This window comes from Hyperolius riggenbachi, chromosome 3 (genome assembly GCF_040937935.1).
Source record: "Hyperolius riggenbachi isolate aHypRig1 chromosome 3, aHypRig1.pri, whole genome shotgun sequence".
Lineage (NCBI taxonomy): Eukaryota > Metazoa > Chordata > Amphibia > Anura > Hyperoliidae > Hyperolius > Hyperolius riggenbachi.
In genome coordinates this window covers 314,894,465-314,911,532 of record NC_090648.1, presented here as the reverse complement: position 1 = coordinate 314,911,532, position 17,068 = coordinate 314,894,465, and the positions used below count along the sequence as shown (strand labels likewise).

Below are 17,068 nucleotides of genomic sequence, written 5' to 3'. Positions count from 1 at the left end.
AAGAACTGTGGAGGATCCAGGAGGCGTCGGACGGCGCTGAGGGAGTGATCAGACTGAAGGAGGAAGCCCCAGGTATGTATGTCAGGTACACTTTTAACTTAGTAGTGTAGTGCAAATTTAAGAGCCAATTGTTGAATCACTTAAATAAAATCACTTAAAAAAATCTATGGAAATTACAATCATTCAGACCACCACAGTTCAGCAGCTTAACGATTTGTGGACTGTAGGCTTATACCCGCCTAGTAACCAAGCTATATTTTACAATTCAGGGTTCTGCAGCTTTAAAAGCTTGTTGCAGAGCCATAACACTTAGCACACATTAATTAATTGTGTCCTTTTCTTGCCACCAACAGAGCTTTCTGTTGGTGGCATCTGATCGCCGCTTTTTTTTTTAATTCTAATTAAAAATGCCTATTTTTCTTAAAATTGAAGGCATGAGCCTATGAGAGTCAACCACTTTTGTGGCCAATGCAGGGGGACAGCTCAGTGCCAGAGCTGTCCCTGTCTCTGTACAACAGCGCTGTACATGGCAATAAACTTTTTTTTTTTTTTTTTCCTTACTGTTTGGCAGAGTGTTGACGGAAGCCAGGATGCGCATGATCCCCTGCAATCTCCGCCCTTCGGCCTTCAAGCCAATTGGCGTTGAGCGGTCCTAGTGGAACCGCCGCGTTCACGCCAATTGGCGTGGAGCGGTCGGCAAGTAGTTAACTGAGCTCTTCCTCACTCTGGAATTCTGTGGCTATCCGTTTCTTAAGCTGAACTGCGGTGGTCTGATTTAATTTGTAATTTCCATTGATTTTTTGTTTTGTTTTTTTTAAGTAGTGATTTTTAGATCTATTCCACAATTAAATTTGCACTGCACTACTAAGTTTAAAGTCTACCTGAGATAAAGTAAAAATTAATCCATACCTGGGACTTATTGCAGGGCTTCATTTCCTGCCCAGGGATGTAGAGAATTGTCCATTGAAGCCGGCAGCCGTTCACTCCTGCATGCGTTCTTACCACCAATCGTTAGATGGGAGATGAATGAATGGGAATGCTGTTCCCATTCAATAATCTAAGTCCCCATGTCAATGATTTAGGTTACCTATCACTGCCTTAGGGACTGAACTTTTTTAATATGTATGTCAAGAGAGTATATTACTGTTATTTTGAAAATATGGGCGTGTAAATGGTGATTGACGCAAAACAGATAAAATCCACCTTTATTTAATAAAAATATTGGCGCCATACATTGTACTAGGGAAATATTTTAACTATTGCAATAACCGGGACAAATGGTCAAATAAAATGTGTGCGTTTTATTTACGGTAGCATGTATTATTTTAAAACTACAATGGCCAAAAACTGAGAAATGCATTTTTTCCAATTTTTTTTTATTTTTCCCGTTAAAATGCATTTAGAGTAAAATCATTCCTAGTAAAATGTACCACATAAAGAAAACCTAATTGGTGGCGGAAAAAAAACAAGATATGCATCTTTCACTGTGATACGTAGTAATAAAGTTATAGGCTAATGGAAGGAGCACTGAAAGGTGACAATTGCTCTGGTACAGAAGGCGAAAAACCCCTCAGTAGTGAAGTGGTTAAGTGAAAATAAAAAAAACACCTGAGACAAAAAGGAAAAAAAAGTATTCATACATACCTGGGGCTTGATTCCAGCCCCCTTCGGACCGTTTGCTCCCTTGCTGTCCTTTTGTGTCGCCTCGATCCTCCATTGTCTGTCCTGGTAAATCTGCCAGTTGTGGCCAGTCAGCGCATACTGCTTATGGGTGGCCTAGCCATGTGCGCTCCCATAATCACTGGGAGCGATCTGCGCCTGCGCAATAGTAATGTGCAGACGCAAAACACTCCTGGCAATGGGGGGACGTACATACATGCGCAGCCTGGCAGCGCATGCGCGGTCATGCAGCGACTGACAGATATAACCGGACAGCCAGAGGAGGATCGAGGTAAAATGATCATTCAGGACAGACAAACCTGCCCGTATTTCCTCAATGTCACAAAACTCACCAGAGGTACAATTCACCCAAGGTCCTCATCGCATTATATTTATAAATCTTCCTGGTACACCTTTTGTTGTGAGGGTTTTTGAAGGCAAGTACTGTACTCCTAGATAATGCTAGATGGCTCTTTAAAGGGGTTCTGTGGCATGTATAAAAAAAAACTGACACTTGCCTGGAGCTTCTATCAGCACCCTGCAGCTGTCATGTCCCGCACTGTCTTCCTACAATCCTCCTTTCCCTGCCGCCAGTCCCGGTCTAATTATTCCTCTAACTAGAGTTTGGCTGCGTGGCCGTGGCCACATGCGTGCTCGCTCCCGCGCACCTCATCAATATCTTACTGTGCAGGCGCAGTACAAGAAAACTTCGTACTGTGCAGTAAGCTCTCGATGACTCGCACTAGAGCGAGCATTATTCGTCTAGTTAGACTAATAATTAGACCGGCGGCGGGGAACGGAGGATCATAATGGGAGGGCGGCATGGGACATGACAGCTGTAGGGGGCCGATAGAAGCCCCAGGTAAATGTCAGTTTTTGGGGGGATTTTTTGTACATGCCACAAAACCTCTTTAAAGAGACTTTGTAACATTAAAAAACGCCCCTGGGGGGTACTCACCTCGGGTGGGGGAAGCCTCGGGATCCTAATGAGGCTTCCCACTCCGTCCTCTGTCCCACGGGGGTCTCGCTGCAGCCCTCCGAACAGCCGGCGACAGACCCGACTGTGACTTCAATATTTAACTTTGCAGGCTCCAGCGGGGGCGCTGTGGCTGCTGTCGGCTCCGAAGTAGACGGAAATACCCGATCTCAGTCGGGTCCGCTCTACTGCGCAGGCGACTGTGATCGGGTATTTCCGCCTACTTCGGAGCCGACAGCCGTCAGAGCGCCTGCGCTGGAGCCGGGAAGGTAAATATTGACGTCACCGCTGTACGGAGGGCTGCAGCGAGACCCCCGAGGGACGGAGGACGGCGTGGGAAGCCTCATTAGGATCCTGAGGCTTCCCCCACCCGAGGTGAGTACCCCCCAGGGGACGTTTTCACGTTACAGTTCCTCTTTAAGTGTTTTGAGCATGTGGGGTGAGGGGAAACTGCCCTAACAAGTTTTTTTCTGGGGGGGGGGGGGGGGTGGTATTTCTAATCTTTTTACTGGATTTTGCTTGGTTGACCCAGTCATGTGAGTTTTTTTCTTTTTTGCTTTCTGTTTGTTGGGATTTAATAAACTGGTTAAAGCAAAACCTACGTTGTGAGGCTTTCTCCCTGTTGCATTTATATTAGAGCTATAAGTTTTGGAAGACTCTATTGCAAAGATGTCCTGGGACGCTTTATTGATCAAAAATAATTTGACCTTTGTGGTCTGTGCCTCTGCGTATTGTGACATTGGAAGAGTGCAGAGCACTGTCTGAGTGGTCCTTTGCAACGGCCAAGAGGTGGAAGGTCTTGGGCACTTTAGTATTCTGTACTTGACGGTTTTGGGGAATTTTTATTTTCCTTGGCTGCCTAGATAAGTTTCATATGTGGTTGTAGAATCTATATGTATGATATTGGTATATTGTGATATTGTTTTTTATTTTTTTTACATTAGGTTCATCTTATGCACGGAGCTCTGTAGTTACGGCTGTTAAGTTTACGATATCTGATCATCCACAGCCCATTGATCCACTGCTGAAGAACTGCATTGGTGAGCAGAACTCTGAAAATGTCATTTTAGTTAGGCCCTGATAATTCGGATGTCCATACAGTTCTGTTTGTTGTTACCACTTTTTTTCATTGGTTTGACCAGATTAAAAAGTCCCTACTCAATTGATAGTTGAAATCTTGATTTAGTGCTTAGACCAATAACCTTTACAGACGTTAAACCTAACATAAAAGCATATATAAGATTCCCAGATCACTTGCTCAAAGTCAGCAACAGTACTTGGTGCTACTCCATAACAAAAATTATATCTAAAAACATTGTCTGCAAGTCCATGGGAATCTCTGGGCTTAAGTATAACTGACAGTTTGGTTCAAGTAATGTATTGTGAGCTGTAAGGCCCGGTTCACATTTGCGCTTTTTCACGAAACTGGTCATCAGGATCCTGCCAGTGTGCTGTAAAATGTCAGTTTTCTATTTGTTCCTATGTAGCTGCAAAAGTTTCCATTCCACTGGGCAAAACGGTCTGGGAAATTAGGTCCACCTTTTTTTTTTTTTTTTCTTTTTCTTTTTTTCTTCTCTTTTGTCCGTTGAGCGGAAAGGACAACAGATCTGTACAAGCGGATGGATGTGAACGGATCCATTGGTTTAACATTGGATCCATTCGCATACCAGTCCGTTTGTACAGTATTTGTTCCGCTCACCGCTAATGTGAACCGGGCCTAAGGCTATTTTTCTAATTATCGTACAACGTCTGTGTGATGAAAACAATGGAGTAGTGAAGGGATTGTACATTTTTTAACATCAATCTATTGTAGGCTAAGTCTGTCCAGAACTGAAACTTTGACATCAAGGTTTTTCAACAGTATGGGAGCCCACTCAGCTTTTCTCAAGCTTATCAAGGCATCTCTTAACTTGATTGACTTATTTATAGAGGGAAAACAAAGTATATAACCCAGTCCTCAATTTGTGGGGAATATGACAATTTCCATGCATGTGGCATTATATCATTATGATTATTATTATTGTTGTTGTTATTTATAAAGTTGACTGATTGTTGTGGGTATTTGTGAGGAATACACCTGGGACTGTGATGCCACCATTGTGACAAAAGCAGTACGTGGCAAACTTTTTCAGTGCTTTGTGCCTACTTATACTTTACAAAGATGGAGAGACCAAAGCAGCAAGGGCTTAAATGAGGATCAATATGATTGGTCTATGGGAATCATGTGATGTGCGGCAACTAGAAGGCAGGGTTGCCTTCTAGTTGTCGCACATCACATTTTAAAGGACAACCAAAGTGAGAATATAGAGGCTGCCATATTATTTTTTTGCTTTTATAAAATACCAGTTGCCTGGCAGTGTGGCTGATCATTGTTTTTTTCTTTCACAGCAACTCTGTGGTTAAAAGGAACCCGAAGGTGTGAGACCTATGGAAGCTGCCTTATTTCCTTTTGAACACCAGTTACTGTATTTTTTGGACCATAAGACGCACTTTTTCTCCCCCAGAAGTGGGAGGAAAGTCAATGCGCCTCATGGTCCGAATACAACAAATTTGGACCAGCGCGTAGCCAAGTATGGTAGATACTGTACATCCGTGGTCCTCCTGTGTCTCCCTCTTTCCAGAGCGTGGCAATCATCCTCTGTCCTGCAGCCATATGACAGTACTATATCATTCTCTGTGCTCCAGCACTTGTTCTGTGCCATGTCCCACCATGCGGCTTCAGCGTGCTTACTGTTACTGTGCACTTACTAGATGCGATGGTTCTGAAGGCGGGACCATGGCTCTGTCAGTGGGGCCAATCACTGCACTCTGAGTAGAAGAGTGCATTGATTGTCCCCATTGACAAAGCCGTGGTCTCTGGTTACTATAGTTATAGATGCACGCTGAAGCCGCATGGTGAGACAGAGCTTGTTCCCGAGTCCTCCATCCACTCTCAGATCCGGCTCATAACGTCTCCCGGTGAATGCAGGCAAAAGCCAGAGACGTCCTGTGGCAGCGGCGAAGCAGAATACCAGTGCCCAGTCACGTGCTACTTCCTTGCTGCAAAGAGCAAGGCTTCAGGAAGTCGCGTCCCTCACAGGAAGCCACTTGGCGGGACATGGCATAGAACAAGCGCTGGAGGACATAGTACTGTCAACAGAGGAGGATTGCCATGCCTGGAAAGAGGGGAACATGGGAACCATATTTGTATGGTATGACATGGGGTTAAAGAGGAACAGAAGTGGACAGAGGGTCAGAGGTGAGCAAGAGGACACATGGTTAGAGGGGGAAGAGGACACAGAGTAATGGGGGACAAAGGACACGGGGTCAGAGGGGGTCAGAGGGGGACACAGGATCACAGGGGGACAGAGGTGGACGCATGATCAGAGAAGGACACAGGGTGAGAGGTCCAGAAGAGGACACATGGGAACAGAAGAGGACACTAAAGGTACAAGGGGGACATAATAATTGGGGGAAGAAGATTCACAACACGCCCCTGCACCATGGACGCACCAGTTTTTGGTTATGTTTTGTTTTTTTACCTGGTGCGTCTTATGGTCCGAAAAATATGGTACTTGGCAGCCCTGCAGATCTTTGTGGTCAGTAGGGTCTAAAACACACACTTGAAACGAGCATGCAGTTAATCTTGTCAGATATCTGATCTGCATGCTTGTTCAGGGTCTGTCGCTAAAAGTATTAGAGGCAAAGGATCAGCAAGACAGCCAGGCAAATGTGCATTATTTAAAAGTAAATGAGTATGTCAGCCTCCATATCCTTCTCAACTCTGGTTCCCTTTACAGTTCAGCCTTCCCTTTAAACTTGCAAGGATTATCCATACCCAATGGTAAAGCAAGCCCTCCCTCCATATTTCAATAAATCTGAAAATTACATTTCACTTTTATCAGATTTAAATGCTTATACTGTGCATGAATGGTCAGTAATTTTAACTTCTACTTAACAGGTGACTTCCTAAAAACTCTGGAGGATCCAGACTTAAATGTGAGGCGAGTAGCTTTGGTGACCTTTAACTCTGCTGCTCATAACAAACCATCATTAATCCGAGATCTGCTCGATTCAGTGCTTCCCCATCTGTATAATGAAACAAAAGTCAGAAAGGAGCTAATACGAGAGGTTCGTATCGTGTGTTTTTTTTTTTTTTTTTTGTTTTTTTTTTTATTCTAGTTTTTAGACACTTGCTGCGTACATGTCCTTACTCAAACATCTTAATTCTAGGTGGAGATGGGCCCGTTCAAACACACCGTTGACGATGGTTTGGACATTCGGAAAGCAGCATTTGAGTGCATGTACACTCTTCTAGACAGCTGTTTGGATAGATTAGACATCTTTGAGTTCTTAAACCACGTGGAAGATGGTCTGAAGGATCATTATGACATAAAGGTATAATGAGAGGCATATATTTTAAGGTTTTGGGTTACATTTTGTGGGGTGTTTTGTATTTTGGCATTGCTCATAACACTGCTAATATTTACAGCTCTTTTTTTCTTTTTTTTCTCCCCCAATAAGATGCTGACCTTTTTAATGTTGGTGCGGCTGTCTACACTCTGTCCAAGTGCTGTACTGCAGAGGTTGGATAGGCTGGTAGAGCCATTACGTGCCACATGTACAACTAAGGTATGCACCATGACCTTAACTATTTAAAGCAGTTGTATGCTTTTGCTTTCAGGTTGACAAATGGATAACAAAGCTTTTTATGCAACGTGTTGCCTTTAACACATAGGACTCTGGCCTCATGCACTTTTTACAATGATTTTATTTTATGTTTGATTAATGTCTTGTTCCAGTCTTCCAGATTGCTGTACACATTTTACATGCGGTAGCGCGGACACTGAGGGTATACAGAAAGTACACAATTGATCTGCTCAGCATGTAAATTGTACATACAAATAGAAAATTACACACAAAATGCAGTAGTACTAGAACTCACTAGGAAAGAGCCCTGCTATTTGGAGCTTGCAATCTAAAGGCGGCCATACATCTAGTGATATTTTTGAGGCCTGATCAACAATATGATTTGATAATTTTATTGATTTAGATGAAAATCTGTGCTGCCACAAGAATCCCTGATCAGCCTGAAATCCTTTTAATGAATTGCTCAAGCTGGAAGATTTCAGGCCAGAGTATTCAATCAAGTGAACGGTGGTAACAGCGTGGTCACTACTGTAGTCCAGGTTGTCTGCCTGCCGAGACGGTAAATGTCTTTTTGAAAGATAACTGGTTTACTTTACAAGTTTGTTTGGCCTAAAGAGGAAGCCAGAAATTCTAAAATTACAAAACAAACTTGTAAAAGATAAATAACCTCTAGTTTTAAAAACCTCAGAAAAAGATAAACAGCTTTACTGAAAGCCACAAAATGTAATTATCTGAGTAAATTGAAGCATTGGTATGTCTAAAACCGGTTAGGTTGCCAAAAACAATTACAATGCAGACTGGTGGAGAGATCCTTCACTATTGGGTGTGAGTCTTTGTAGAGTCTCCCTCCAAAAAGTAGAGTCTCTTCCAAAAACAAAAATCTCTTGCACAGTGACCACCTGCCAAAAATATATTTTCTGTGCATTTCATAGGAAGCACACCGGGTCATAAACTGATGAAACATCAGCCTATAAGAGGGGTCACTGTTTAAACATCTCCTGGGGGGCAGCTCGGTGACAGCTGTCCCCCGTACAGCCCTGCACTAGATCGTAGCGCTGTACAAGCAGTTTCAGCGGGAAGGGGGGATTCCAACCTGCCAGCCACGATCGCAGCTGGCAGGTTCCCTAACTCAGCAGGGAAGCACGCGATCCCCGCTAATCTCCGCCCCCAGGGCTTGCCGTTGATCGGCGTTAGGCGATCCTGGGGAAGCCACCTTCCCAACGCCTATTGGCGCTAGTCGGTGGGGAAGGGGTTAACACAATGCCTTAACCTTCCTGGCGGTAAGCCCGGCACCGCTCAGGCCCCGCTGGGCCGATTTGCATGATTTTTTTTGTTTTGCTAGCTGCGTGCAGTGCCCGATCGCCGCCGATCCGCCGCTATCCGCGTCGCCGCAGCATCCCCCCCCAGACCCCGTGCACTGCCTGGCCAATCAGTGCCAGGCAGCGCTGTGGGGTGGATCGGAATCCCCTTTGACGTCACGACGTCGGTGACGTCATCCCGCCCCGTCGCCATGGCGACGGGGGAAGCCCTCCAGGAGATCCCGTTTGAACGGGATCCATTGAACGGGATCTCCTGATCGCCGGAGGCGATCAGAAGGGCTAGGGGGACGGCTATCATGTAGCGAGACGTTGTTTCGCTACATGAAAAAAAAAAACGTATTTGCTGCCCCCTGGCGGATTTTAATAAACCGCCAGGGAGGTTAAGGACTCTTTCACACCAGAGCCCATTTCCTGCATTTTACCTTTTTAAATCCCATGCTGTGTTTTGGTGTGTAGCGGTTCGATGCACCCAGGAGCTTTTAATAGTCCGGAGCTAGAGTTTTCCCATCTAGTGAATTATTACTACCGCCAATCAGTGTCACACCGCACATCATAACACTTGCAGGAAATCTGCTCCTGCAAGTGTTGTGTAATGTGAAAGAAGCGGGAAACTCCAGGTGACGCAGGGTTATCGATCACACTGCAAAGCTCCCCAAAAGTCACAGAACACCTGGGTGCAACCAAAATGGGTGCATTTCTATTTTTATTTTTTATTTTGCAACAAACTATATAGTGAAGACTGGCATCCACTGTTGCACTCTGGCCTTGACAAAGGAGAATCTGCTCTGAAACTACATCATCTGTAACTGAATTAAATTTCTCCCCATATCCATTCTGTGCGGACTGGGGTCAGTACTGCCTCAGCGTGTAGGGCATATTTTATTCTGGACATTTATTGGGTACAATGTACCGCTTGCTGTCACTGTTCCAGGTGCTTTGTGGAGTAAATGAGTCTTTTTTTTTTTTTTACTGTGTAAGCTCAAACTGTATGTTTTGATTTTTTTTTTTGTAAGGGTGGTTCAGGCAGGGAACACACTTGTCTTTCAGTTTTCTGCGAACGTTTTTCTGCACACCAAGTGTTTCTGTTCAGAAAAACGTGCGCGTTTTTTCACAGCAGCTAATGTAATTGATGCATAAAACTGACAAAATATGCAGAATCATAATGCAGAATGTCAGTTTGTTTGGTTTTTTTTCTGCGCGAAAAACATTGTGTGAACTAGCCCATTGATTAACATGAGTTCTCAGTTTTTATGTGCAGAAAACTCGTACAAAAACAGTCAAGTGTGTTCCCTGCCTCCATGTATGGATACATTTTATGCAACTCTTAGGGCCTTTTTCCACCGCAAAGCTGAATCGCAAATTGCTAGTGATTTCTAAATCGCTAAGGTTGTTACTTTATCATAGAAATCATGAGAAGTATTTTCCACTATAGTGGTTCGATTTGCAAATCGCAATCACTTTCTGGAGCGATTTTAAGAGGGATAATACAACGTAAATACAAAATCGCATAACAAATTTAATGAAAAATCGCAATTGCTGGCGTTTGTGATTTCTAGTGGAAAGGGGCCCCTAATAGGCATTATATGATGCTTCCCCCTCCTTTTTTTTTTTTTTCTGTGTGCATATTATGAGTGTACTAATCATTTTACCCTCACTCTGTTACCATTGTACATACTCAATATCAATCATACACTCCTCACAAGTGAAATGGCAACAACATGAAGAAATGCACTTAGCCATATGCATTTTACAGTACTTGTAGAAGACAATCATATGCAAAGTTTTAGTACGTATCAGGTCACGTGACACTTATGCTGCATACACACTTGAGATAAAAGTCTCTGGAAAAGGCAAGATCACAGACCAATTTTACCCCATTCCATGTAGTATGAGAGCCATCCTCTACACAGTCTATTCTATGGAGCTGCACTCCCCATCAGATAAAATCTTTGCAAGATGCTGCACACAAAGATGCTGTACACAAAGATGCCCATACACATTCAAAAGATCATTATCTGCAAAAGATCTCTTCCTGCAATAGATCCATTCCGGCAAAATGCATTCATAGTCTATGAGATCTGCAGATCCTCATACACACCTTGTTTAACAGACTTCATCTGCATATCTGGCAATCATCTGCAGATCTGAAAATCCATCCTGGTGGATCTGATCTGCAGATGATATGCAGATGATTGCCTGCTAAACAAGGTGTGTATGATGATCTGCAGATCTCATAGACTATGAATGCATTTTGAAGGAATGGATCTATTGCAGGAAGAGATCTTTTGCAGATAATGATCTTTTGAATGTGTACGGGCATCTTTGTGTGCAGCATCTTGCAAAGATTTTATCTGATGGGGAGTGCAGCTCCATAGAATAGACTGTGAAGGTATGGCTCTCATACTACATGGAATGGGGTATAATTGGTCTGTGATCTTGCCTTTTCCAGAGACTTTTATCTCAAGTGTGTATGCAGCATTAGTTTCAGGCAAGCTGAGATCTTAGAGCTGCATGATCTGTAATTGTCAAGGCGTTCGTTTGCTATGCACGTGAGGCATCTAAGGTTGTGTTCCATCTAAGCGATGTGTGACACTATAAGACACCGAAACATCAGGCAGAACACACCGAAAAGGGAGTGTATCAAACAGGTGCACAGACTTGCCTGCCACCATCAGTGTTTGGTACCCTTCATGATGGTGTTGAAATTACACTTGTGAAGAGTGTTTGTATTGTGTGTGTGTGTGTGTGTGTATATATGTGTGCATATGTGTGTGTGTGTACACACACACACACACACACACACACACACACACACACACACACACACACACACACACACACACAGTGTATATGTATACAGGCACGCTTCACAAGTGTGTACATACACTCACACTTCACTATAATTGACGAACAATTAACACCTATGAAAACACTTTAGGGGTTTGCATAACTATTGACTAGTCACCATTACAGCCCTATATCTAAAATATGTTCGTTAATACAAGAACCTTATTTTAAGTGTATGTTCTGTATGCCATCAGGTAAAGGCAAATTCAGTGAAGCAAGAATTTGAGAAGCAAGATGAACTGAAGCGCTCGGCAATGAGGGCAGTGGCGGCACTTTTAACCATTCCTGAAGCAGAAAAGAGCCCTTTGATGAGTGAATTCCAGTCCCAGATTAGCTCAAATCCTGAACTGGCTGCCATATTTGAAAGTATTCAAAAAGATACTTCCTCTGCTAACATGGAATCAATGGACACAACATAAATATGTACAGCGAGAAGGGACCACAACATTGAACCATTAAATGCACTGAAATTTACAGGTTTTAAGAGGCAAGAGAATGAAATATTTGAAACTTCAAGCTTCGCAATGTTCCACATTCTTTACACTTTAAGGAGATGGTTTGGCTTAATTCCATTGTTGCTTTTTGTAGCATTTATTCCAGGAATATAAATTTCCGTAATCAAGATATTATTGGGTTGACCATTTTAAAGATGGTTATAGCTTAGAACACAATGTTTGGAGATAAGTTCCAGCATCCATTTGCCCTGTAATGTTTAGGATTAAAACTCTTAAAATGGACCATGAATATATTTTTTATTCTATTTTTTCCTCCATGTTCCAGTTGATGATCACATGGCTTTTTTTGTAAAAGTTATTTTCTGTTCCTTTTGATTCCACTACATAAACAGGTTCTGGCTTGCTGATTTAAGACTTTGTATAGTTCATTACACCACTGGTAACCAAAAACTGAATACCCCTTTAAAATGTGTGCTGGTAGAAGTCTTTACCTAATCTGCACTTAATTTGCATGGCTGGATACACAAATATATGCTTAGAGGCAGCATGCAGTTTCACAGGAGCTGCAGAATTTGCAGTTTCTTGTTACACAGTTTATATAGGCTTTTTGGTGTAATATAATACATTAAACACGGAACGTGGTGCAGGTTCTCTTCCGTTTTTTAGCCTATTTCATGAATATTTTTAAAATTCGTGAAAATTTGTTCATTATACATTTTGCATCACCCCAAAAATATAAATCAATAACTGGTTGTTGTATTCCTTTCACTCTGTAGCAAGCACTGCTAGTTTTCAGTCTAGTGTTATTTGGCACTTTGTTTTCATGCTCTGTTAACTTTAGATACCATTCATTGCAACTCGCATACTAGACTGGCATTTCCTGTCAGCCCTATGGGAAACTACTTGTCAGTATGCACAGGAATTTGTAAGTCACATTGAAGGAAAAGCATTGGTACTTTCATTTAATTTTGCTACTTTGTGTGGCCAGCAACAAGGAACATGGGAAGGGTCATCACTTCTAAGTGTAAAGGAAACCTAGAGAAACATAAAGGCTGTCCTTATTTTAGTCTCGTTTAAAAATACTTGCCTCACCATCATTCTAATCTTTCGGCTTCCATGGTTTAAAGCAATACTGAAGCGAGCTGAAAAAAATTAGATACCTATGGAGAAGGGGAAGGCTCTGGATGCCATAGAGACTTTACAGTCCTCCCTCCGTCCTCCCGTCAAATTTCTGCATCTTCAGAATTCCTTGCCAGGCTTTGGAAGCACTGTGTGTCCGAGTGCATCCTAAGACTGGTGATTTTAAACCATGAGGAAGAAACCTTAGAGACTCTAACAAAATGTTCAGCCTTATTTCTTCTATCCTAGAAGTTCCTATACCTGTTCTTATGTGGTCTGGAGTACTGCAGCCCTTTACAGTGCACTGTCTCTGTAATATATCGAATCTTTTTTTTGTCAAACTTTGTCAACCCAGGGAGGAATGGGCTGCCTCTGTTGTAATAGGGACAAGTTATGCACGTCCCCTCCAGTCACGCTGTGCTTTGTTTATTACTCACAGACAGCGTCTGCTTTCAGCTTCAGCTCATCTGTGAGGCTGAGGGGGGAGGGAGCTGCCTGTCACATGCTGATAAACTGGGATAATCCCAGACTGGAGTGCAGATGACCCACTATGTAATAAAAACTTTTAGTATACTGTAAATATATAGTGTGTGTATGTATATCCTGGTTAGCGGCCATGTTTCTTGTTTGTAAACACTGCCTAAAACTGGCAATTAAAAGCCAGAATTGCAGCGGAAATGGCAAAGGGGAATCCAGGAGATCACAGTGACTCGATTGGTATGTTTTTTTTTTATTGTACAAATCATACAGTACAGCTTCTCTTTAACCACTTGCCGACCAGGGCTTTCTGCACTGATCGGTGCTGCGTGGGCTCTCTAGCCCACAGCACCGATCAGGAGTGAGCCAGGGCGATCAGACTACCCCCCCTCTTTCCCCACTAGGTGGATGTCCTGCTGGGGGGGTCTGATCGCCGCCGGCTGCATTTGCTTAGCGGGGGCTCTTTAAAGCCCCCCTCCGCAGCGTTCTCCGCCGTCTCTCCAACTCCCTCCCTCCCCCTGTGAGCTGCGCAGGACGGATTTCCGTCCTGCACATTGAAGGATAGGCTTCAGCCTATCATATGCCAGCGATCCCCGGCCAATCAGAGGCCGGGGATCGCCGATCTGCCTTACGGCGCTGCTGCGCAGCAGCGCCGTATGATGTAAACAGCTGGGATTTCTTCCCCGCCTGTTTACATTTTGCCGGCGAGCCGCGATCGGCTCGTTCAGAGACACCCTCCGTGAACTGACATGGAAAATGGTAACCCGCAGACGACCAGTTTACGCCAATCGGCGTTAGCTGATCGTCAAGAGGTTAACCTCCTTGGCGGTAACCCCGAGTTATTCGGCGGTATTTCGGGGTAAGCCGCGCAGGAGGTTTTCTCCGGCCCTGCTGGGCCGATTTGTTTAATTTTTTTTTTGCTAGCTGCGTCAGCACACCGATCGCCGCCGCCCCGCGCTCGATCGCCGCTATCCATCGCGCCGTGCAGGCAGCGCTGAGGGGTGGTTCGGGACTCCCAATGCGGCCCGGCGTCGGTGACGTCATTCCGCCCCGTCGCCATGGCGATGGGGGAAGCCCTCCCGGAAATCCTGTTCTTTGAACGGGATTTCCTGATCGGAGATCGCCGAAGACGCTCGAAGCGGGCGGGGGGATGCCGCTGAGCAGCGGCTATCATGTAGCGAGCCCTGGGCTCGCTACATGATATGATAAAAAAAAAAAAAACCTGCTGCGCTGCCTCCTGGTGGATTTTTTTATACCGCCAGGAGGGTTAATGTGGGGTATACGCACCAATAAATACCAAAATAGACTTTTATAATTTATATATTATTGAATACAAAATTCCAACAAATTAAAAAAGGTGCTCATACCCTATGTCAGGGCTTTTCAATCTTTTCACTAATTGTACCACTTTTATCACCTGAAAATTTAGAAGTACCACCCGTGGGCCTGCGCAGTAGAGCGGACCCGATCAGGCTCAGCTGTTTCCACCAAAATCAAAGTGGAGAGCTGCTACTGCGTATGCGGGTATGCTGACATGGAGATCTTTGGGCGTCCTTTTGCTGGATCCCCTCTACTGTGGAGGAAGGTGGAAGCCTCTTTAGCCCCCGAGGTCCTCAATGTGCTGCCTTGCAGAATACTTCAGACCTCAGATCAGCAGTAACCCGACTGTCACTGTGCACCGATTGCCTGGCTGTCTCACCACTGATCTGAGGTCTGAAGTATGCTGCAGGGCAGCACAACGGGGAGCAAACAAGGGGAGCTGAACTTTGTGGAGGCAAGATAGGATAAGTGGCAGACAAACCTGGTGTGTACCACCTCGCCAACAGCAAAGTACCACTGGTGGTACGCGTACCACAGGTGGAAAAGCCCTGCCCTATGTCATACCCCCACCCCCTTCCTAGGCTCCCCAACACCCAAGCAATCTTCTCATACACACACACACACACACTCAATCAAAAGATTGGATAGCTTCTGAAGACTGGTGCAGCATACTGAGCATGCGCGAGCCCTGTATGGATCCGCTCATCTTCGGAAGTAGTCGGGGACACGAGTGCTTCCCAAACCTGGCAAGGAGTTCCGAAGCGCAGAAACTCAATGGTAGACGGAGTGAGGACTATGGGATCCACAGCCTTCCCTCTCCCCTAGGGGAGTATCTAACTTTTTATTTTTATAGCTTGCTTCAGTATTGCTTTAAAATTGAAATTGCCTGACACGGAAAATGCATGCTAGATTAAACTCTGTTGTCCCTTGACCTTGTTTAAAGATCCAGAAGCCAGATCTTTACATAATAGCAACTTCCGCACAAATTGTTTCCCTCCTTTACCTTAAAGAGGAACTGTAAGGTGGAAATGAACTCCCCACCAGTGTGAAGCAGATGGCCGGTTTGTCAGGGGAAACCCAGTTCTCAGAGGGGAAAAGGTACCAAAGCCAATGGAAATCCAGCTGAAAGGGTGACACCCCTCCCAATCTGTAGGCATACTGATGCACAGCCTTGTGTGTAATGACATCACATGCAGCTAATTCCTGATTTGCATATTCTGATATTAAAGACTCAAAATCTCGGTACTCATAGCTCCTACACACTCCTAATTTTGTGGGTTGGGAGGGGACCCGTGAACTACATCTTTGCCAAATTGCCGCTCCACAACCCTGCTGGTTCCTGAGATGGGGTATATCTTGTGAATCAGTGTGGCTCCAGTGCAAGAGCTATGACTGCTGAGATATTTAACCTTTAATATCAGTAGAATAATATAATACTGTAGACATGGGAGGAAGAGTCACAGCATCAGCATAACAACCTGGTGAAGAGCAGTGAAATGGCAGCAGCACAGACATAGCACTGACATGGCATCCTGGTGGAGAGAAGAGAAATGACAGAAAATAAATGTGTGAAAAGCTGTCTGTTTCATACTGAAAATCATGGCAAACGTTTTCCACAGTTGTTTTTGCAAATATTATTTCGTGAACAAGAATCACTCCCTGAGCGAGAATTGCAAACAGAATTGCAGCAAAATAGCACCGATTTTGCAGCGATTTTCAGTGTGGAACAAGCAATCTGGATAAACTTGAGTATCTATATTATGAAAACAGGTATGTAGAAAGAAATATGAGCTTTACCAAAATAGATGTAGGCTGCTATAAAACTTGTATCTTTATATTCTATATATTCAACAATATTGGTTGCACTGTCGGTTCCCCTTGAACCAGCCAGGCAAAAGTCACGTTTTTGTGAAGGGGTCAAGTGTCTCCACACCCCTATGTCCAGGTTTCCTTCAAAATGTATATTCACTTTCCTCCATGACAACCGCTAATATTTATGTGTAATAGGTTTTACAAACTTGAAGCTCGACAGTCTGTTGTGGACATGGTGAGCTATGTGATTGTCGTGAATGCCATAAAAAACGGAAGGGAAAACTGAGAGGGGATGCTTGGTAATGACATGATTGCTCCACGTTAAAGTAAAAATCCAGCATACTAGCTTTCCTTTAGCACTTACCAACGTAAACTGAAGGACAGTGCTTAGGATGCTAAAATTTGGTCTCCTGTTTTGGGCTGACTTCTAGAAGAAACAGTAGGCTGGTTATCCT

General features: G+C 44.0%; 1 protein-coding gene across 1 annotated transcript in view; it reads left to right on the top strand.

The window, feature by feature from the left end:
- The window catches only part of CAND1 (cullin associated and neddylation dissociated 1), a 56,221-nt gene extending 43,924 nt beyond the window's left edge, over positions 1-12,297 (top strand). Inside the window, exons 11-15 of the mRNA XM_068276724.1 lie at positions 3,580-3,675; positions 6,576-6,745; positions 6,848-7,012; positions 7,139-7,246; positions 11,625-12,297. Coding sequence (XP_068132825.1) covers positions 3,580-3,675; positions 6,576-6,745; positions 6,848-7,012; positions 7,139-7,246; positions 11,625-11,849 — 764 coding nt within the window. The 3' untranslated portion in view covers positions 11,850-12,297. The remainder of the gene's footprint in view (positions 1-3,579; positions 3,676-6,575; positions 6,746-6,847; positions 7,013-7,138; positions 7,247-11,624) is intronic.
- Positions 12,298-17,068: the final 4,771 nt, after the last annotated feature.